Source organism: Phyllobates terribilis, unplaced genomic scaffold, assembly GCF_046119375.1.
Source record: "Phyllobates terribilis strain yellow unplaced genomic scaffold, ASM4611937v1 Scaffold_5__5_contigs__length_657084704, whole genome shotgun sequence".
Classification (NCBI taxonomy): Eukaryota; Metazoa; Chordata; class Amphibia; order Anura; family Dendrobatidae; genus Phyllobates; species Phyllobates terribilis.
In genome coordinates, this window is record NW_027362765.1 from 171196780 (window position 1) to 171220991 (window position 24212).

The following is a 24212-nucleotide window of genomic DNA, read 5'->3' on the forward strand; positions in this document are numbered from 1 at the left end:
TGGTTCTAGACATTACCACAATGAATTTTAAACAAAGCAATTCAGATGCAGTTGAAGTTCAGACTTTCAGCTTTCATTTGAGGGTATCCACATTAAAATTGGATGAAGGGTTTAGGAGTTTCAGTTCCTTAACATGTGCCACCCTGTTTTTAAAGGGACCAAAAGTAATCGGACAGATTAAATAATTCTAAATAAAATGTTCATTTCTAGTACTTGGTTGAAAACCCTTTGTTGGCAATGACTGCCTGAAGTCTTGAACTCAGGGACATCACCAGACGCTGTGTTTCCTCCTTTTTGATGCTCTGCCAGACCTTCACTGCGGTGGTTTTCAGTTGCTGTTTGTTTGTGGGCCTTTCTGTCTGAAGTTTAGTCTTTAACAAGTGAAATGCATGCTCAATTGGGTTGAGATCATGTAACTATTACTGTGCAGAATTATTAGGCAACTTAATAAAAACCAAATATAATCCCATCTCACTTGTTTATTTTCACAAGGTAAACCAATATCAGTGCACAAAATTTAGAAATAAACATTTCTGACATGCAAAAACAAAAACCAGAAAAATTAGTGATCAATATAGCCACCTTTCTTTATGATGACACTCAACAGCCTTCCATCCATAGATTCTGTCAGTTGCTTGATCTGTTTTCGATCAACATTGCGTGCAGCAGCCACCACAGCCTCCCAGACACTGTTCAGAGAGGTGTACTGTTTTCCCTCCCTGTAGATCTCACATTTTATGATGGACCACAGGTTCTCTATGGGGTTCAGATCAGGTGAACAAGGGGGCCATGTCATTATTTTTTCTTCTTTTAGACCTTTACTGGCCAGCCACGCTGTGGAGTAGTTGGATGCATGTGATGGAGCATTATTCTGCATGAAAATCATGTTTTTCTTGAACTATACCGACTTCTTCCTGTACCACTGCTTGAAGAAGTTGTCTTCCAGAAACTGGCAGTAGGTCTGGGAGTTGAGCTTCACTCCATCCTCCACCCGAAAAGGTCCCACAAGTTCATCTTTGATGATACCAGCCCATACCAGTACCCCACCTCCACCTTGCTGGCGTCTGAGTCGGAGTGGAGCTCTCTGCCCTTTACTGATCCAGCCTTTGCCCATCCATCTGGCTCATCAAGAGTCACTCTCATTTCATCAGTCCATAAAACCTTTGAAAAATCAAGTCTTAAAATATTTCTTGGCCCATTCTTGGCATTTTATCTTATGTTTCTTGTTCAAAGGTGGTCGTTTTTCAGCCTTCCTTACCTTGGCCATGTCCCTGAGTATCGCACACCTTGTGCTTTTTGATACCCCAGGGACGTTGCAGCTCTGAAATATGGCAAAACTGGTGGCGAATGGCATCTTGGCAGATTCACGCATGATTTTCCTCAATTCATGGGCAGTTATTTTGTGCCTTTTTTGGCCAAGACGCTTCTTGCGACCCTGTTGGCTATTTGCCATGAAACGCTTGATTGTTCGGTGATCACGATTCAAAAGTTTGGAAATTTCAAGACTGCTGCCTCCCTCTGCAAAACATCTCACAATTTTGGACTTTTCAGAGCCCGTCAAATCTCTCTTCTGACCCATTTTGCCAAAGGAAAAGAAGTTGCCTAATAATTAAGCACACCTTATATAGGGTGTTGATGTCATTAGTCAACACCCCTCCTCATTACAGAGATGCACATCACCAGATTTACTTAATTGCTTAATTGGTAGTTGGGTCTCAAGCCTATGCAGCTTGGAGTAGGACAACATGTATAAAAAGTATCATGTGATCAAAATACTAATTTGCCTAATAATTCTGCACACCACACAGTGTGTATATATATATATATATATATATATATATATATATATATATATATATACAGGGTGGTCCAAAAGTAGGTGGACAGAAACTTTTTTGCACAAGTCTCTTTGGGTATTAATTTCTTGAAATGCATCTCTTATGTAATTTTTCAAGTCACTGACACTTTTTTGTTTTCGACTATAAAGTTTGTCCTTGAGTACTCCCCAAAAGAAAATATCCATTGGGATCATGTCTGGTGAACGTGCCAGCCAATCAAGTGGGCCTCTTCAGCCAATCCATTTATTAGGAAATGTTTCATCAAGATACTCGCGGACTACTCTTGAATAATGTGGAGGGGCCCCATCTTGTTGGAAATAAAGGTCATTTGAATTAGGCTGTTGCTGTAACTGGGGAACAACTTGACTCATTAGAATTTCGAGATACTTATCTCCTGTGACTGTTCCATCAAAAAATATTGGTCCTAAAACACCAGAACTTGAAATACCACCCCAAACATTGACACCAGGCTCATTTAGTTGTTGCTCTAATGTTAAATGCATGTTCTCATTATACCAGTAACATACAATTATGTCTGTTAATATGGCCGGATAATTTGAAAGAAGCTTCATCACTCCACATAATCACTTTACACCATGTTTAATAAATCTCCCCCTTCATAACCTTATTACACTCTCTGTCCACCTACTTTTGGACCACCCTGTATATATATATATATATATATATATATATATATATATATATATATACAGTACAGACCAAAAGTTTGGACACAAACCTTCTCATTTAAAGATTTTTCTGTATTTTCATGACTATGAAAATTGTACATTCACACTGAAGGCATCAAAACTATGAATTAACACATGTGGAATTATATACTTAACAAAAAAGTGTGAAACAACTGAAAATATGTCTTATATTCTAGGTTCTTCAAAGTAGCCACCTTTTGCTTTGATGACTGCTTTGCACACTCTTGGCATTCTCTTGATGAGCTTCAAGAGGAAGTCACCGGAAATGGTCTTCCAACAATCTTGAAGGAGTTCCCAGAGATGCTTAGCACTTGTTGGCCCTTTTGCCTTCACTCTGCGGTCCAGCTCACCCCAAACCATCTCGATTGGGTTCAGGTCTGGTGACTGTGGAGGCCAGGTCATCTGGCATAGCACCCCATCACTCTCCTTCTTGGTCAAATAGCCCTTACACAGCCTGGAGGTGTGTTTGGGGACATTGTCCTGTTGAAAAATAAATGATGGTCCAACTAAACACAAACCAGATGGAATAGCATGCCTCCTCCATGCTTCACGGTAGGAAACAGGCATGTAGAGTCCATCCGTTCACCTTTTCTGCGTCGCACAAAGACACGGTGGTTGGAACCAAAGATCTCAGATTTGGACTCATCAGACCAAAGCACAGATTTCCACTGGTCTAATGTCCATTCCTTGTGTTCTTTAGCCCAAACAAGTCTCTTCTGCTTGTTGCCTGTCCCTAGCAGTGGTTTCCTAGCAGCTATTTTACCTTGAAGGCCTGCTCCACAAAGACTCCTCTTAACAGTTGTTGAAGAGATGTGTCTGCTGCTAGAACTCTGTGTGGCATTGATCTGGTCTCTAATCTGAGCTGCTGTTAACCTGCGATTTCTGAGGCTGGTAACTCGGATAAACTTATCCTCAGAAGCAGAGGTGACTCTTGGTCTTCCTTTCCTGAGGCGGTCCTCATGTGAGCCAGTTTCTTTGTAGCGCTTGATGGTTTTTGCAACTGCACTTGGGGACACTTTCAAAGTTTTCCCAATTTTTTGCATTGACTGACCTTCATTCCTTAAAGTAATGATAGCCACTTGTTTTTCTTTACTTAGCTGCTTTTGTCTTTCCATAATACAAATTCTAACAGTCTATTCAGTAGGACTATCAGCTGTGTATCCACCTGACTTCTGCACAACACAACTGATGGTCCCAACCCCATTTATAAGGCAAGAAATCCCACTTATTAAACCTGACAGGGCACACCTGAGAAGTGAAGACCATTTCCGGTGTCTACCTCTTGAAGCTCATCAAGAGAATGCCAAGAGTGTGCAAAGCAGTCATCAAAGCAAAAGGTGGCTACTTTGAAGAACCTAGAATATAAGACATATTTTCAGTTGTTTCACACTTTTTTGTTAAGTATATAATTCCACATGTGTTAATTCATAGTTTTGATGCCTTCAGTGTGAATGTACAATTTTCATAGTCATGAAAATACAGAAAAATCTTTAAATCAGAAGGTGTGTCCAAACTTTTGGTCTGTACTGTATATATATATATATATATATATATATATATATATATATATATATATATATATAGTAAGGCCATATATATGGTAAGGTGGCTGTGGGACAACTAGTGGATGGGAGATAAACCTGGAGTAATGCTTTAGCACATGTGGGATTAAAGGGGGTTAATTGGCCATGACAGGTTGAATATGAGCAGCTGAATAAGTTGGGAGAGATGGCTGCTCACCATATCTCCACCCCTGGGTGTGGTTCAGTTTGTAAAATGAGACCTATTTGTCTCACACATTCCTGTGTGTATGGAGGTGTGAAGACCTCCTGGATTGAGTGCCTTTGCTAAAGGACTAAGAAGCTGGACTCCGCCAGGCGGGCTAACCAGCACTATTGTATGGACTTTTTGTTTTATGCTGTACTTTGAATTTGAGTTTGCTGTGATGTGGCTTATGAGGACTGCAATAAACCAGTCGGACTTTTAAATAGAAACAGTTCCTGTGATACCTCATATCACTCCCAAGTGAGTAGAAATGTTACATTATATACAGTATTTATCTAATACAGACATAAAACAATATGGCATTGTGAGGAGGTCCCCATGTACATCAGATTGTCGAGTAATCCTGCAGAAATCTGCAGTTTCGGACAACAAATTATCTAATATGTGTGAGGGGCCTTTAGATGAGCAGCTGTTCATTTGAATGGACACCATGTAATATTACTCCAGGGAAATTTAATATGGCTTATTCGCCGTGCAATCTTACATTTCCCAGAGGAGCAATGCACGGTGAATAACTCTCCTTACCTTGGCATGCCAGAGCCGGTATGTCATTTTTCACAAGGAGAAACATTACCCCTTAGACCTTAGTCCAGAGCCTCTCACCTAGTCAAATCAGTTCTCATACTTTGCACTGACGAGGGCCAACAGCCCGAAACACCGTGTCTGCAAATTGAGATTCTTATTTTGGCTTTTATCCTAAGTCATATTGCACGATTCGTTAAAAGGTCGATTGTGACTTGTAGTATTGCTGCTTCCAATAGGTGGCACTATAGAGTTCAAGTCCTCTTTCTCTCTGAAGAGGCAATTTTCATATTAAATTTCCCAGAGGAACATTGCTACTCCAGGGAAAACACTCAGGGGTCACATAAATGATTTTCCCTATCCAATATTTCCAAATCCTTTCCACTGGGAAAGACTTCGAAGTCCAAGAAAGTCAAGTGCAGTGAAACATAAGCAGACCTCAATGTCCAGATTGACAGATCATATGTGTCTATGAGATGGCAAGTTCAGATCAAGAGACCCGCAGTCAGTCCAGGCATTTGCGATCCTTATAAATACCATGAAATATGCCCATGAGAACTCAGCCTTAGGTGAACTTGGGTACACGTCAGAGCCCAGTGAGATTGCGAGGCCCCAAACTTGGTTGACCATGCTTTTAGCTTGTCAAACCAAGGTTAAGTTAAACAGGGTGCCCAAAATGACTTGTTCAGGCGCCAAGATACACCATGCCAACACCATGCCCATAATTACTCACTCATTGATCATTATATGGCATTTAAGCCGTTAACTTTTTTTTACAACATTTTCTAAATGTACTGCAAAGCACCAAATAAAGTCTGCTCCACCTGCGTATCCCCTACTGTTTTATTCCTGCACTGGGGAACATTAGTACCATGAGTGTTATTCGGAGACTGTGGAAGGTTTACAATTGTTCTTGGCAATAGACCAGTCAGCGAGAGGAGGGGGTCATTCAGTGCGTCAAGGCAAAGGAAAGGTTAAGGGCACTGCAGAAAAAAACTGCTTATGAATGGCGTCATGTCACCTGTGATAAATGACCGCCTGTGTTCAAAAACCTGTGTGTTTGCTGACAACGCAGTCAGCCACGGGGGGAGCGAATGATACAGATGAGGTTGGTATAGTTTTAAAGCCATGGAATATTATCTGTTAGTATGCACAGAGCTGAAAAACATGGCTGTGCAGAGAAAACCTGGCAGCATTCTGAGGACTAAACAGAAGGGCAAAATTGGCAGAAGAGTAGTAGACATCCGACGGATCGCTACTATACCACAACTCCCAGGTGGACAATTATTAAAGGTCTTAAGCCTGATACTAATAATGCCCCTGCTGGACAGCGGAGATGGACAAACCACATAAAGCACTGTCCACAAAGGTGGTAAAAATACTCTGAAAAATGGAAAATAACCTTTCGTTGGGAGAGATGACTTACCTCAGCACCTGTGCAGCACTGAGTCAGAGCTGAGCAATGCTCTGCAGGGCTATGTCACAGTAATTGCACGTTGCACATGAAGACCACTGCAAACATGCTAATTAGCACACAGTGTGACATGTAATTACACAGACAGGGCCCACGCTCTGTCATACCCGCTACCCCCCTATAGAGATAGAAGGTAATAAGGCACTCGGAAAGGGAAGTGTATGGCTTGTTCTTACTTTGCCCTTCACCCACTCTGTGCCACAAATGAACAGAATACATTCATTTCAGAACACGCATATACATATATTGCAGATTTTTCTATGGTTTTTAAGCAATTTTTTTTAACTCTGAATGTGAATACTAAAACTACCCTTGCATTGAAAAGTACATTTTCCAAAAATCTACTACAATTTCACTTTGTGTATATGAACCCCATTAGTGACCTGTACAACCTGCTGTCAAAAAAACTTTGGAAAGTCAATGTATGGTACCAACCAATAGAGAGCCTGAAATTAATTCCAGAGGAGCGGTACATATGAAAAGGGGTTTAAAGGGGTTGTCTATTACTTTGATATTGATGACCTTTCTTTACAATAGTTCATCAATATCAGATCAGTGGGAGACCGATATCCAGCACCTTCCAGAATAGAAGCTGAGCTGCAACAGCCCCTGGCAACAACGCTGGAAACGGCTTATTGATGGGGTGCTGGGTGTCACGATCTAAGAATGATTACCTATCCCAAGGAAAGGCTATTAGGCCACGTGCACACGTTCAGTATTTGGTCAGTATTTTACATCAGTATTTGTAAGACAAAACCAGAGGTAGAACAATTATAGGAAAAGTATAATAGAAACTCGTCACCACTTCTGTATTTATCACCCACTCCTGGTTTTGGCTTACAAATACTGAGGGAAAATACTGACCAAATACTGAACATTTACACGTGGCCTTAATATGTAAGTAGTGGAAAATCCCTTAAGGCCATGTTCACACATTGAGTACTTGGTCAGTATTTTACCTCAGTATTTGTAAGCCAAAACCAGGAGTGGGTGATAAATACAGAAGTGGTGACGAGTTTCTATTATACTTTTCCTCTGATTGTTCTAACTCTGATTTTGTCTTACAAATACTGAGGTGAAATACTGATGAAATACTGAACTTGTGAATGTGGCCTTAAGCTTAAAACAAAAAACAAGTATAATAAATATGACTAAATGAGTGACTGGTAGCTAAGGATGCTGCTGCCGAGGCTTACAATCTACATGGGAAAGGAGAAAGACAGTAGGTAAGGCCATAGTCCCACTATCAGTATTTGGTCAGTATTTTTTCTCAGGGGTGGATTTACAATTTTCGGAATACAATGACTGGTAGCAAAAATAGACAGGAAATAAAAACACATGTTCAACAACCTGCACAATAATTTTCTCAGCAGCCGTCACTAGATAAGAAAAGCCTCTGGCACTTTCCAGAATTTGTCTTAGGCCATGGCCTCAGTATCAGTATTCGGTCAGTATTTTTTCTCAGGAGTGGGAGCCAAAACCAGGAGTGGGTGATAAATGCCGAATTGGTGACTTGTTTCTATTATACCTTTTCTCTGATTGTTCCTCACCTGGTTTTGGCACCCACTCCTGAGAAAAAATACTGACCGAATACAGACCGAATACTGATAGTGGGGCCATGGGCTAAGGGTAGAAGCTGATCACCTGGCACCTGGCAGTGTAGTGGCAAGAAACGTAATGTAGGTTGTAGGATTTCCTGAAGAGATGGGTTTTTAGGTTCCGAAGATTTGAAAGGTGGAGAAGAGTCAGATCAGTTGGGTTAGTAAGTTTTTTTGGAGGTGGTTACACGATGACATAGAAAAACATTATTTTCAATAGTGCCGGATTTACCTGGACTGTCCCATTTTTTTTTTTCAGAAACCATTCAGAACAATTTCGAGAATATCCCTAAAATCACTTTACGAACCGGTCTTAGACAAAGTCAGGTAGTTTTTTTATTTCCAGAAACCATGCTACTATTGGCAATTGACTATGTGTTATTGGAGCTCATTACCACTCTTTTAAATGGGACCGGCTATACCTCACACTGCCCATGAACAAGAGTGGCACTATTTCTAAAAAACATAAATACCACAGATCCTTTTTTTCTAATTCTGGACATTCCTTTTAAATTCTCTGTCATACCAGAAGCAGTACCTGGGAATCAATAGGACCCAAAGAGAGGATACCCATCTTAACTTGGTCCGGAGAACTTCACCATGAGGTTCTGAACCGCCAAATGCTTTGTAATATGAACAGTGAAGGAAGACAAGGAATCCCTCTTCAGGATTGGAGTTGTGGTGATGTAAACAATCCCAAAAATGGGGCCACATTATGACTCAGTACCCCTATCCTCTATGTAGCCATTGGAAAGGAAGTCAGGCTTAACTTTGTGTTGAATGAAATGGAGACATTTTATGTGTTTGGGTTCCTTAATGCGCATTTCTTTATGGCGCTTTTTTCAGATTTTTTTTTTTCAGAGAAAATAATTGCTGTGGCCAGATGTTTGCTGGCAGTCAATAGGGAAATATTAAAAGCAATATATGCAAAGTGTTTTTTCCTCTGGCATTTAGTTTTCACCTTACTTGCTTTTTTGTGTTTGTGACCTTTTATTCAAAATCACAACCTTCTCTAGGTATGACTTTTCTTTTTGCAGGTAGTTTGGCGTTTCATTCCCACAGACCTCAATATTCTCTCCATGTGTCAATGTGCTAAATGGAAAGGAGTTGTATTTTTTGGTGGTGTTTTTAATTCCATCTTTGACAAATCATGTGATTCTGAGAGGAATCTTGGAATCAAAAGATCATAAATTCACATGACTTATAATGTTAATGGGGGCTGTCTCTAGGATCAACCCTCCTAAACCATCTATATGGGCATGTAGGTCATAGGAAGTTGAACGGAAGTTGAACAAAATTATACCTTGAAATTTGAAATTCATTGTCTTGTTCCAAAGAAATCTAGATTTTTCTTAATATGTAAATGAGCTGTTAAGATCTATGGTCCGAACACAGATCTCCCTGAGAATCTGCCTCCAGAGACTATTTTAACTGAATGGGGACATTACCAATGTGAGACAAGTAGATCAGGAGAGCAGACTGTCAGTCATTACATGTCTCAGACTGGAAACGCCCCAATTTATGTAAAATAAACTCTGGAGGCAAACTATCGCGGAGATCTGTGTCCGGCCCATAGATATTAACAGCTCATTTACATATTAAGAAGAATGTGAATTTCTCTAGAATAAGACACTGGATTGCAGATATCAAGGTATCATTTTATTCAACTTCCTATGACTTACATGCTCATATAGACGGCTTAGGAGGGTTGATCCTACTTACAGATTCCCTGTTAAAATGCAACTAAGGAAATACGACCAAAAAAACACTGAAATTCCATTAAAAAGCATGTCAAATACCTTATTTTCCACAATGTTCCTTGTAAATTTTTAATACTACTTTTTTCACAACCACTCCATCGCCCTTCCTGTTCAACCGTACATAGTTAGATAAATGATTACTCAGCCTGAGGTCACACTTGGCATAAACCCAGTATCTGCAGAGTCACAACTACTGAAGGTGGGGGTGGAGAATGGTCCTGATAAGGGGCTGTTTTTTTTCAACAGTGACTCCTGTTCAACTAACAGAAGAGCTGCAACATTGCCAGACAGAGAGACAACCCCATATCAGCAGGCATGTCAAAGCCTAATGAGCAAGCACTTGACCTTCTTATTCTGTCTCCTTTTCTTTTCTTGTCTCATGACATTAAACTCTTTTTGTAAAATGAAGTCAGAGAGAGTTATTTACCTACCTAAAAGTTCTGAATTGCGAAGAGGTCGTAGTAGTCCTATGCATGATGTGCCATAGGAGAACCAAAATTATTTACAGCCGCCTGTACAGCTAATATACGTGTGTGAATATATTCTGTATCCATATAGTACTCAGCATAAATGACAAAATTTTTCTAAATTCATTTTTTCTAAATGCATGAAGCTTACAGTGAAACATGGTGGTTGCAGTGTCCTTATGTGCGGCTGTATGAGTGCTGATGGCTGAGGAGCTACATTTCATTGATGATATCATGAATTCACATGATATTGAAAAATAAATTATCATCACTCTGTGCTCTTCGTAGACGTGCACTTTTCCAATATGACAATAATCCAAAACACACATCTATTGCATTTCTGAAGAAAAACAAGGTGAAAGTATTCAGTGGTCAAGAATGTTTCCTGATCCTAACCCAACCAAAACACCTATGGGGAATTCTTAAGAGACAAGTAGAGCATCACTCTCCATCCAGCATCCAGGCTCTAAAAGAGGTTGTTCTTAAAGAATGCAAAAAGATAGATGTAATATGTCGCCAACTTATTCATCCCGTGCCTAGAAGACTTGAATAACCTTAAAGGTTATTTAAGTCTTTAAGGTTATTTAAGGTATCCTTAAAAATTAAGGAGGTCATACAAAATACTGGATGTATTCGTTTTTGATGTGGGGTGTATTCATTTTTCCATCAACTAATTTGAATAGAACTGAAGATTTTGTAATGAAAGTTATATTATTAACTTTACTGTCATGCTATGAGTAAAAAAATGTTCTATGAAACTGAGGCGTATCAAAATTTTGGTAATTGTCCTTGTGCTCAGTGAGATATTGATTAAAATCTCACTTTTCAAATGTGGTCTACTTATTTATGCTAAGCACTGTGTCTCTCATTTCATGTTGGGTTCGCTTCATCTCAGGTTCGTTTAATATATATGTATATATATATACGAACCCAACAATATATACACTGCTCAAAAAAATAAAGGGAACACTCAAATAACACATCCTATATCTGAATGAATGAAATATTCTCATTGAATACTTTGTTCTGTTCCAAAGAAATGCCACCCCACACCATTACTGACCCACTGCCAAACCGGTCATGCTGTAGGATGTGGCAGGCAGCAGATCGCTCTCCACGGCGTCTCCAGACTCTGTCACGTCTGTCACATGTGCTCAGTGTGAACCTGCTTTCATCTGTGAAGAGCACAGGGTGCCAGTGGCGACTTTGCCAATCCTGGTGTTCTGTGGCAAATGCCAAGCGTCCTGCATGGTGTTGGGCTGTGAGCACAACCCCATCTGTGGACGTCGGGCCCTCATACCACCCTCATGGAGTCGGTTTTTAACCGTTTGTGCAGACACATGCACATTTGTGGCCTGCTGGAGGTCATTTTGCAGGGCTCTGACAGTGATTCCTCCTGTTCCTCCTTGCACAAAGGCGGAGGTAGCGGTCCTGCTGCTGGGTTGTTGCCCTCCTACAGCTCTCTCCACGTCTCCTGGTGTACTGGCCTGTCTCCTGGTAGCGCCTCCAGCCTCTGGACACTACGCTGACAGACACAGCAAACCTTCTTGCCACAGCTCGCATTGATGTGCCATCCTGGATGAGCTGCACTACCTGAGCAACTTCTGTGGGTTGTAGAGTCCATCACATGCTACCACGAGTGTGAAAGCACAACCAACATTCAAAAGTGACCAAAACATCAGCCAGAAAGCATTGGTACTGAGATGTAGTCTGTGGTCCCCACCTGCAGAACCACTCCTTTATTGAGGGTGTCTTGATAATTGCCAATAATTTCCATCTATTGTCTATTCCATTTGCACAACAGCATGTGAAATTGATTGTCCATCAGTGTTGCTTCCTAAGTGGACAGTTTGATTTCAGAGAAGTTTGATTTACTTGGAGTTACAGTATATTCTGTTGTTTAAGTGTTCCCATTATTTTTTTGAGCAGTGTATATTAAACAAACCCAACATGAAATGAGAAAATTTAAAGCTAAAGATGCAATTATTTTTAGCAATTAAGTTAATACAGACAGAAATGTAACTATTGACGGTACATAGGTAGCAGGTAAACCGTGGGCCCAAGGGGGCCCCCTGCCGCAATAGAAGATGAATATCATTTTGTAGGTAGGGGTCTCTGTTAGAGACCTTGGTGGGCCAAAGTCTATACCAGGGACCCATACATACCAAAGTTATTAACAAGGACTCCAACCTTCAAGTTATACCTCCAATCTGTATGTTATTCTAGTCACTGTATTTGATATCTGGACATAATTGCTTATTATAGTTTCTTTCCTTTTTCCCTCTGTCCACTGTCATCTACTGGTAAATCTCTTTGTACTTTAATTTGTCCTATTTTCATTTTCTTTCCTTTGTCCACTCTTTTCTCTTGTTGCCTGACGTGTGATATGGCTGTCATTACTGTGCTCCTAGCAATGGTCATACACCCCTTACCCGTTCTGTACCCTGCCACCAATCCGCAGGGCCTGTCACATTTCATCAGAACAGTAGCTTGTCCTGAGTAATCTCTGACCCCACTGGGAGGCAAAAAGCCAATGTCATATTGTCTCACAGCACCAGACTTGAGTATTCATGAGGGAAATTGTATTTGCTTTTGCTAATGATCGTCCATCCTATCTCACCATAACTCTTCATTCCTTCTTCAGCTCCAGCGATTTCGCCGTTCAATCTCCTTAAAGACTATTCTTCGAAGCAAGAGCGTAGAGAATTTCTTTCCAAAACCAAACAATGAAATGAAGATTCCTTCCGATGTTCTTCTCAGTCCACCCATGCCACCCCCACCTCCTTCTCCCCCACCTGTCCCAACGGAGCCACCTCCACAGGCTGACCAGTCCCCTCACCAACCTCACAAACCCCTAACCCTTCTGCAGCCGGTCCGTACCCACAGCTTTCATGACCATGTTTTCAAGAAGCAATGTCCCTGCCATCTGTGCCACCAGATAATTGTTGGTGAGTTACTCACTGCTGAAAAAAACTATTTGCCATTTCATATTGGTTGAAGGGTCCTAAAATGTGCTTTCAGAACAGGAAATGTGTTCCTAAGTCTAGATTTCCCTTCCCCATACTATTATTGGTTGTACTATTGTAGTTCTCTACATTGATAGCAGGTGAATCACATCATGAACAACAATAATAAATGTATGAAAGAAAAAGAAACTACAACTATTCCAACCTTTATGATGAAAAAAACAACTTGAGAAGCATTAGCTTCAAGAATCACGGTCTCCTTGATTGCACAACACTTCACAACTACTTGTCTTCAAGGAACTTATTGAGGCTTCTTGGAAAGGAATGTGAACTACAGAAAAATAAAAGAAAACAAAAAACAATACTGCATAAGGACATGTATTAAGTATATCAGGTCCCATAAATATATTAGTCTTACAGGGCCACATTCCTGTGCATGAGACTTTTTCTGAAGGAGATTTTTGGGTTTTTCTGATATTTGTCTAATAGCAGGCAATATGATAACAAAACCGATCTGGACGATTCCGCAAGTCCTGCAGATGGATAAATGCTGTACTTAAAGGGAATCTTTCAGCAAGTTTTTGCTATTTAAACTGAGGACAGCATGATGTAGGGTCTGAGACAATGATTTCAATGATGTGTCACTTATTATGCTGCGTGCTGTTATTTCAATACAATAAGTGTTTAATCACTGCCCAGACTACAGCTCTTGTGCATCCTGGTCTTTCTCCGACCCTACCACTGATTAACAGTTTACTGTCAATATACAAATTACACAGAAAGCTGTGGTGTGGGCGAGGTTAGTTTTCTCAGCTCTGCTACATCAAAAACTCTGCATCACAGCTGCTGCACCCAGTAAACTAAGTGATACAAGTTCTCTTTTCCTACATTTATGCTTCTTTCAGAAGAGGTAGCCAAGATTCCCTTTAATTTCCATGCCCGCCACTGTCAATCACTGGCAGTGATTTTGGCATGTACGGTATGTGACCACTACTGCCAGAAATTGGCTGCGGTGTTCACTTGAACAACGTACATCACATCACCAGCTACTGGACCATCAAGAAACACCTAAGCAGAGGGGCTAATATGATGCCAAAGATATGATTATTCTATCATGATAGCCTGCTATTACGATACAATAGTTACAAGCGTAGTCAAATAGTGTGGATTATAATATTCTAAAAAATGCAAAAGAATGTTTGTAGGTGAATATACCAAGGATTACACAATATATACTGCAGACACCAGTTCTGGGATGCAAAAGCAACGTCACATGAACACAGGTGGTCAATCTAAAGTCATTAATGCCCCCCTTCTTGTTTGGCCCAATGTGCATATTGAGTCTAATGGAGATGGGAAGGTTGAGTCACAGCCAGATGAATTTTAGCAAGAGAGAAAACAGTAGAATCAAACGCGTCAGATTAAATTATCCCCAGCAAGCAAATGTCCACACATCCCACCCTTCCCCTCTCCACACACACGCACTCAAACATATGTGCTTTCCAGGGGATCCAGCTGAAAACATTGGGATCTATAGAATACGGGGCGTTTTCTGAAACTGTCCTTGTCGCATACAGAAGTACATATAGTAAAACTGTTGGGACTATACATACGTGAGATTTAGTCAGTCCCCCTAAATGGCACATCTGACAAGTTGATGACGAGTTGTCAGAAGGGATAGACTCCACATTTCAATTGTCGCCAGGCAGCGTGAAATGCCATGAGCAAGAAGTGTCAGGGCAAAAGTAGAAAAGAAGAAACAACAGTCTTGGTTTAGATCATGTTTACTGAGGTGACAATGGCAGCCAGAAATAATTGGAGTTGTGTCTGACCTGCAGAGGTGCATCCAGTTATCTAGGCAGTGAGGGGACATGTCTGGGGATGTCACACTCATGTCGCGGCTGCCATAATTGAAGACAGCTTCCAAAGTTTCTAATTTACAAGATTCTCTTACAACAAAGCCCATAGCAGCAACTTGTGAAATGTTTCATATCTCACAGCCCTGGAACAATGCATTCTGCTCCGAGATCTGAAGCGGCAGAACTAGAGAGGCTTAACGGCAAATCTACCAAAGTGGATTTCATGGCTCTTGTGTGACTCTAGTTGCTTTGCTCACATACTGAGTCGTAGAGGGTTTCAGCGTTTGCTTCATTTCTAAATCTGAAGAGCCCGGGAGGGGCATATATTTTTGATTATGAGGAATAGGATGGGCATGACAGAACAAAAATGCGTGAAATGGTGAAACTCAACACTTTCATGCTGTACTATTATATAATATTATATCTAAGAGATAAATGAACCTAATTTCTATTTCTCCATCTCATAGCTCTGTCTAATATCTCTCTCATGTTCCTCAAATCATATGTAGGCCAGCAACAATTTTATGTTGCTCCTTGGGTGAGCAAGTCATGGCGGGTTCCCATGGCAGTGCCTAGCTGTCTATTTTCTTGATTTGATGCCCCAGCAATAATTTTAGCTGGGCCTACTAGTTAAAAATAATGCTTTTGACTTATATCATATCTACTGTATATTAATTTGCCCTCTTTGTTATTTAGATTATTTTAATCTATCTCCACCATGTGTAGGTAACTCCAAGCAGGGATTGCGCTGTAAGATGTGTAAAATCGGGGTCCATCTGTGGTGCTCAGAGGAAGTGTCACACCAACAATGTCTTGGTAAGATGGTAAGAAGCTAGAATTTTTCTATTTCTTCTTTATATATTACATGTGACCATTCTATTCATCACATGTAGCCACATGTCACAAGTTTCCATCATGTATGACCTATGTCCTTTATCTTACGCCTACTATTACATATTGTTTTCACAGTCTACATCTTTTCGACGGAATTTCAGTTCTCCTCTCCTAATCCATGAGCCTCTTTCCAGTCCCAAGGAGTCTCCTGTACCTGGTAAGCCATAAAGAGCATCTTTAACATTACTGTACATATAATGGAAAGCCTCGCCAATAATTCTGCCTGAAAATTGGAAGCTGTGCCATAATATTTCATGTTGGCATGTTGAATTGCACGTGGGAAGTGACTGGTTATTTTGACTGGTGAAACTCTGAATGCTGAAGCAGAAAATTGCTGCCTGCCCATGAAAGGTTACTTTGGTTGAAACTTTAAGACAAATTGTAGAAAGTGCCAGAGGCTTTTCTTATCTAGCGACAATGGCTGCTGAGAAAATTATTGTGCAGGTCGTTGAATATGTGTTTCTATTTTCTATTTTTACTATTAGTTATTGTATTCCTAAAATTGTAAACCCAGAATGATATTGCAAGTTATATGTTTGACAATATGAGAATTTGTGCGCGTTGTCAAGTCAACAAGTTCTTCCAACAAATTTGGAGTGTCACATATCTCCAAACAACAGTCAAACAATCCAGATCAGCACCAGCTTTAGGTTATGTGCCCACGTAGCAGATTTGATGCAGAGTGTTTTTGCCTCTCTCTGGCAGAAAAAAACGCATTCAGATTTACATGCGTTTTTTCTGCCAGAGAGAAGCGTTTTTACATGCGTTTTCGCATGTGTTTTTTCAAGCACTTTTCCAAGCGATTTTGAGCATCACTTGGAAAAGTGCTTGACAAGGTGGTCACACAATATAAATCCATGAAACCGGCATGGATTTATAATGTGTGAACAACTTAGATGCTTTAAATGCAGCATCTATAGTAAAAAAAAGAATTAAAAAGTAAAAAAAAAAAAAAACCTGTATATTCACCTCTCCAGTCTCCTCCCGGCGGCGATCCTCTCTCTTCGGCGTCCCGCGGTGTACTGTCAGGACCTGCGGTGATGTAATTTAGTCAGCTGATGGTCACGCGACCATCACCTGACCGCTGACGTCAGCGGTCGCGTGACCATCAGCTGACTAAATGACGTCAAAGCATTTAACGGATCCCCCTGATTCTGAGATTGTTTTTTTCGTGACATATTGTACTTCATGATTGTGCTAAAATTTCTTCGATATCACTTGCGTTTATTTGTGAAAAAACGGAAATTTGGCGAAAATTTTGAAAATTTTGCAATTTTCAAACTTTTAATTTTTATGCCCTTAAATCAGAGAGATATGTTACACAAAATAATTAATGAATAACATTTCCCACATGTCTACTTTACATCAGCACAATTTTGGAACCAGCATTTTTTTTTATTAGGGAGCTATAAGGGTTAAAAGTTGCGATTTCTCATTTTTCCAACAAAATTTACAAAAACATTTTTTTAAGGACCACATCATATTTAAAGTCACTTTGAGGGGTCTTTACGACTGAAAATACCCAAAATTGACACCATTCTAAAAACTGCACCCCTCAAGGTGCTCAAAACCACATTCAAGAACTTCATTAACCCTTCAGGTGCTTCACAGGAATTTTTTGGAATGTGGAAGAAAAAAATTAACATTTAACTTTTTTCACAAAAATGTTACTTTAGACCCAATTTTTTTTATTTTCGCAGGGGTAACAGGAAAAAATGGACCCCAAAATTTTTTGTGCAATTTCCACTGGGCACGCAGATACCCCATATGTGGGGAAAAACCACTGTTTGGGCGCACGGCAGGGTTCGGAAGGGAAGGAGCGCCATTTGACTTTTTAAATGTAAAATGTGCTTGAATAATTAGCGGACGACATGTTGCATTTGGAGAGCCCCTGATGTGCCTAAATAGTGGAAACCCCCCACAAGTGACACCATTTTGGAAACTAGACCCCTCAGGGAACTTATCTAGATGTGTGGTGAGCACCTTGAACCCCAAGGTGCTTCACAGAAGTTTATAACATTGAGCCGTAAAAATAAAATTTTCACATTTTTCCCACAAAAATGTTTTTCAGCCCCCACTTTTGCATTTTCATAAGGGTAACAGAAGAAATTGCACTATGCAGTTTGTTGTGCAATTTCTCCTGAGTTAGCAGATACCCCATATGTGGGGGGAAGAACACTGTTTGGGCGCACGGCAGAGTTCGGAAGGGAAGGAGTGCCATTTGACTTTTTGAATGTAAAATTTGCTTGTATAATTAGCGGACGCCATGTTGACCAAACTTTATTTTGTTATCTTTATTTATCAAATTTTTTAAAAGTAGTACAATCATATTGCATGAAATGTGCGGAAATAGGAACAGGATATAAAATTCCATGACAACACAAACTAAGTGAGGTGTAATATCCATAAGAACAAAAAAACAATCAGAAGAAGCACAAGTGAAATAAAAGGAGGAGGGGGGGGAGGAAAAGAGGAAGAGTATTCAGGCCTGGGATCCTATAATTGTGGATTAAGCTTTCCCCAATAAGGGCCTGATAGTCAGCAGATGATAAAAATTCCATTCAATAAAACCAGGTTTTGTAAAAACGTTCATAGGAATTATTGACAGTAGAGGTGAGTTCCTCCATTAACATCACTTCATTCATTTTAGAAAACCAGAGAGAAACTGTCAGAGTGGAGTCTTTTTTCCAATGTAGAGGGATCCACGCTCGTGCCGTCGCAATTAAGTGCCTTAATATAGAATGCTGATATAATTTTAGGAATATTGCAGTGATGGATAAGAACATGAGCTGGGTTTAGGTCAAGCGTAAGGTCTGTGATATTACAAATCACTAGTTGTAGGTTTTCCCAAAAAGAAGTAAGAATAAAAAAATATGTAGTATATCATCTTCCTCACCTCCACATGGCCAACACATGGGATTGACCTCTTGGAAGATGGAGTGTAAACGAGTTGGGACTCTATACCACCGAGATAGCAATTTATAACCAGCCTCATGAAAGCAATAGTAGATGACTTGTGCATTAAAGTAAAGATACGCTTTCACTGTTTCTTCGATAGAGACCCAAGTTGCCTTCCCACTGGGTTTGAAAATAGGTGGCAGGTGACCAAACATTCTTTTTACTAATCTGCTATATTCTGATTTTTCTATTCTATTTTCTGTATACGATTATGGAAACCATCTTGCTTGAGCTCCTGTTAACTGCACTTATAGATATATTGTACAGCAGACACAAGGACTACAAGAAAAAATAGTTAGGGGGTGTTTATTGACTTTTAATGGATACATTTGTAGACATTCTCTGTGATCTGTACATCTATGCCACTATGCAGAGGATAGCTGAGCTATGACTATCACTTATTGTGAATGGTGGATCCTGTGGTACAAAGTTTGGACACACTTTCTCATTTAAAGATTTTTCTGTATTTTCCTGACTATGAAAATTGTACATTCACACTGAAGGCATCAAAACTATGAATTAATACACGTGGAATTATATACTTAACTAAAAAGTGTGAAACAACTGAAAATATGTCTTATATTCTAGGTTCTTCAAAGTAGCCACCTTTTGCTTTGATGACTGCTTTGCACACTCTTGGCATTCTCTTGATGAGCTTCAAGAGGTAGTCACCGGAAATGTTTTTCACTTCACAAGTGTGCCCTGTCAGGTTTAATAAGTGGGATTTCTTGCCTTATAAATGGGGTTGGGACCATCAGTTGTGTTGTGCAGAAGTCAGGTGGATACACAGCTGATAGTCCTACTGAATAGACTGTTAGAATTTGTATTATGGCAAGAAAAAAGCATCTAATTAAAGAAAAACGAGTGGCCATCATTACTTTAAGAAATGAAGGTCAGTCAGTCTGAAAAATTGGGAAAACTTTGAAAGTGTCCCCAAGTGCAGTTGCAAAAACCATCAAGCACTACAAAGAAACTGGCTCACATGAGGACCGCCCCAGGAAAGGAAGACCAAGAGTCACCTCTGCTTCTGAGGATAAGTTTATCCGAGTCACCAGCCTCAGAAATCGCAGGTTAACAGCAGCTCAGATTAGAGACCAGATCAATGCCACACAGAGTTCTAGCAGCAGACACATCTCTTCAACAACTGTTAAGAGGAGACTTTGTGCAGCAGGCCTTCATGGTAAAATAGCTGCTAGGAAACCACTGCTAAGGACAGGCAACAAGCAGAAGAGACTTGTTTGGGCTAAAGAACACAAGGAATGGACATTAGACCAGTGGAAATCTGTGCTTTGGTCTGATGAGTCCAAATTTGAGATTTTTGGTTCCAACCACCGTGTCTTTGTGCGACGCAGAAAAGGTGAACGGATGGACTCTACATGCCTGGTTCCCACCGTGAAGCATGGAGGAGGAGGTGTGATGGTGTGGGGGTGCTTTGCTGGTGACACTGTTGGGGAATTATTCAAAATTGAAGGCATACTGAACCAGCATGGCTACCACAGCATCTTGCAGCGGCATGCTATTCCATCCGGTTTGTGTTTAGCTGGACCATCATTTATTTTTCAACAGGACAATGACCCCAAGCACACCTCCAGGCTGTGTAAGGGCTATTTGACCAAGAAGGAGAGTGATGGGGTGCTATGCCAGATGACCTGGCCTTCACAGTCACCAGACCTGAACCCAATCGAGATGGTTTGGGGTGAGCTGGACCACAGAGTGAAGGCAAAAAGGCCAACAAGTGCTAAGCATCTCTGGGAACTCCTTCAAGATTGTTGGAAGACAATTTCCGGTGACTGCCTCTTGAAGCTCATCAAGAGAATGCCAAGAGTGTGCAAAGTAGTCATCAAAGCAAAAGGTGGCTACTTTGAAGAAGCTAGAATATAAGACATATTTTCAGATGTTTCACACTTTTTTGTTAAGTATATAATTCCACATCTGTTAATTCATAGTTTTGATGCCTTCAGTGTGAATGTACAATTTTCATAGTCATGAGAAGGTGTATCCAAACTTTTGGTCTGTACTAATATATATATATATATATATATATATATATATATATATATTTATATATATGTATATATATATATATATATATATATATAGTGGTAATGTGACTGACTCATCTGCTCACAGAGGTAGATGCAGGAATGTTTCTTCTGCTGGTTTATTTAAATCACGGTATAAACCAGTGCAGGGTTCAACAAAATAAACATGGACTTTCTGGCAAAACCAGGAAACAAAAAGATAACGTATAGCACAGTCCATGTACCTGCGGGAATCCGCACAGCACAGTTGCACATAAACACTTCTCTGGAGCTCTCTTGCCTCCAGACACACAGACAGAGAAAAAAATTCAGTGGCTGGACATTCAACCTGCTGAACCACACCCTTGAAGTGGAGATATGGTGAGTGCAGCCACTCACAAAAAAGCCCAACCCTGTCATGGCTGATTAACCCCTCTCAGCACATAACATGCTGGAGAGAAACTTCTGGGCTTTCACATCACGGAAGATAGCAATCTTCATGATACATATCTCCCCTAACATACATTGTCAGTGACACTGTCACTATATACACTGCTCAAAAAAATAAAGGGAACACTTAAACAACAGAATATAACTCCAAGTAAATCAAACTTCTTTGAAATCAAACTGTCCACTTAGGAAGCAACACTGATTGACAATCAATTTCACATGCTGCTGTGCAAATGGAATAGACAATAGATGGAAATTATTGGCAATTATCAAGACTCACTCAATAAAGAAGTGGTTCTGCAGGTGGGGACCACAGACCACATCTCAGTACAAATGCTTTCTGGCTGATGTTTTGGTCACTTTTGAATGTTGGTTGTGCTTTCACACTCGTGGTAGCATGAGACGGACTCTACAACCCACAGAAGTTGCTAAGGTAGTGCAGCTCATCCAGGATGGAACATCAATGCGAGCTGTGGCAAGAAGGTTTGCTGTGTCTGACAGCGTAGTGTCCAGAGGCTGGAGGCACTACCAGGAGACAGGCCAGTACACCAGGAGACGTAGAGGGGGCCGTAGGAGCGCAACAACCCAGCAGCAGGACCGCTACCTCTGCCTTTGTGCAAGGAGGAACAGGAGGAGCACTGCCAGAGCCCTGCAAAATGACCTCAAGCAGGCCACAAATGTGTATGTGTCTGCACAAACGGTTAGAAACTGACTCTATGAGGGTGGTATGAGGGCCAGACATCCACAGATGGGGGTTGTGCTCACAGCCCAACACCATGCAGGACGCTTGGCATTTGCCACAGAACACCAGGATTGGCAAAGTCGCCACTGGCGCCCTGTGCTCTTCACAGATGAAAGCAGGTTCACACTGAGCACATGTGACGGACGTGACAGAGTCTGGAGACGCCATGGAGAGCGATCTGCTGCCTGCAACATCCTTCAGCATGACTGGTTTGGCAGTGAGTCAGTAATGGTGTGGGGTGGCATTTTTTGGAGGGCCACACAGCCCTCCATGTGCTCGCCAGAGGTAGCCTGACTGCCATTAGGTACCGAGATGAGATCCTCAGACCCCTTGTGAGACCATATGCTGGTGCGGTTGGCCCTGGGTTCCTCCTAATGCAGGACAATGCCAGACCTCATATGGCTGGAGTGTGTCAGCAGTTCCTGCAAGATGAAGGCATTTAAGCTATGGACTGGCCCGCCCGTTCCCCAGACCTGAATCCGATTGAGCACATCTGGGACATCATGTCTCGCTCCATCCACCAACGTTGCACCACAGACTGTCCAGGAGTTGGTGGATGCTTTAGTCCAGGTCTGGGAGGAGATCCCACAGGAGACCATCCGCAACCTCATCAGGAGCATGCCCAGGCGTTGTAGGGAGGTCATACAGGCACGTGGAGGCCACACACAATACTGAGCCTCATTTTGACTTGTTTTAAGGACATTACATCAAAGTTGGATCAGCCTGTAGTGTGTTTTTCCACTTTAATTTTGGGGGTGACTCCAAATCAAGGCCTCCATTGGTTAATAAATTTGATTTACATTGATGATTTTTGTGTGATTTTGTTGTCAGCACATTCAACTTTGTACAGAACAAAGTATTCAATGAGAATATTTCATTCATTCAGATCTAGGATGTGTTATTTCAGTGTTCCCTTTATTTTTTTGAGCAGTGTATATATATATATATATATATATATATATATATATATATATATATATATATATATATAGCGATGTGGAAAAATAAAAATACCAGAAATTGCCTATATAAATATAGAAAAAAAATTGCCTGAATAAAGATGGAGAGACTGATCATTTTTTTCCTAACCTCTATTAATATAATTTATGTGTAGTCTCTGGCTAAAATTCTAAAATAAAAAACAAAAGCCCTTATATTAATTGTATTATAAAGACTTCACCAACCCTTTAATATTAATTTGCTGCAAGGGGGTTTAGAAATGTAAAGTAAAAATATTTCCATAGCTCTACTGAGATGGTGATGCAGTGACAGAATGTGCTTCTTAATTTTCCATGCTTCCATTGAATACATATGTATGAGGGTATTAAGCTGTGTGTTTCTATTAGGACTGCATTTATCTGTCCTCATAGCAGGATGGTAAAAAGGATTCACTTACAGAAAGCATTTAAAAAAAACTTTACAACCTCTGTAAGCTTTATAGGACATATAAATCCTAGACACGCACTGAGTACTAAAACAACAACAACTATATATATATATATATATATATATATATATATATATATTTATTATTAGCATTATTATTTAAATATATGTGCAGATAAACTGGTTAAAAACACCAAAGTCACTAAATGGAAGAGGTGCCAGATCAAACAGGAACAATTAAGAAATTGAAGTCAAACAGTATGTGGCTCATAAACACATACACATTAGCACACAAAAAGGAAGCTACAAATAACTGATCATCAAGGTCAGTACCTAAATATATTGGCATACAAATCAAAGAATACTGTACAGTGGGTACGGAAAGTATTCAGACCCCTTTAAATTTTTTACTCTTTGTTTCATTGCAGCCATTTAATAAATTCTAAAAAGTTCATTTTTTTCTCATTAAAGTACACTCTGCGCCCCATCTTGACTGAAAAAAAAACAAATTTAGAAATTTTTGCAAATTTATTAAAAAAGAAAAACTGAAATATCACATGGTCATAAGTATTCAGACCCTTTGCTCAGACATTCATATTTAAGTCACATGCTGCCCATTTCCCTGTGATCCTCCTTGAGATGGTTCTACTCCTTCATTGGAGTCCAACTGTGTTTAATTAAACTGATAGGACTTGATTTAGAAAGGCACACACCTGTCTATATAAGACCTCACAGCTCACAGTGCATGTCAGACCAAATGAGAATCATGAGCTCAAAGGAGC

General features: G+C 40.3%; 1 protein-coding gene across 2 annotated transcripts in view; it reads left to right on the top strand.

Annotated features, from left to right (window-relative positions):
- The window catches only part of STAC2 (SH3 and cysteine rich domain 2), a 92855-nt gene that overhangs the window by 46533 nt on the left and 22110 nt on the right, over positions 1–24212 (top strand). For both annotated transcript variants that reach the window (XM_073683421.1, XM_073683420.1), the window contains exons 2-4: positions 12799–13102; positions 15706–15803; positions 15949–16030. In XM_073683421.1, coding sequence (XP_073539522.1) covers positions 12799–13102; positions 15706–15803; positions 15949–16030 — 484 coding nt within the window. The remainder of the gene's footprint in view (positions 1–12798; positions 13103–15705; positions 15804–15948; positions 16031–24212) is intronic.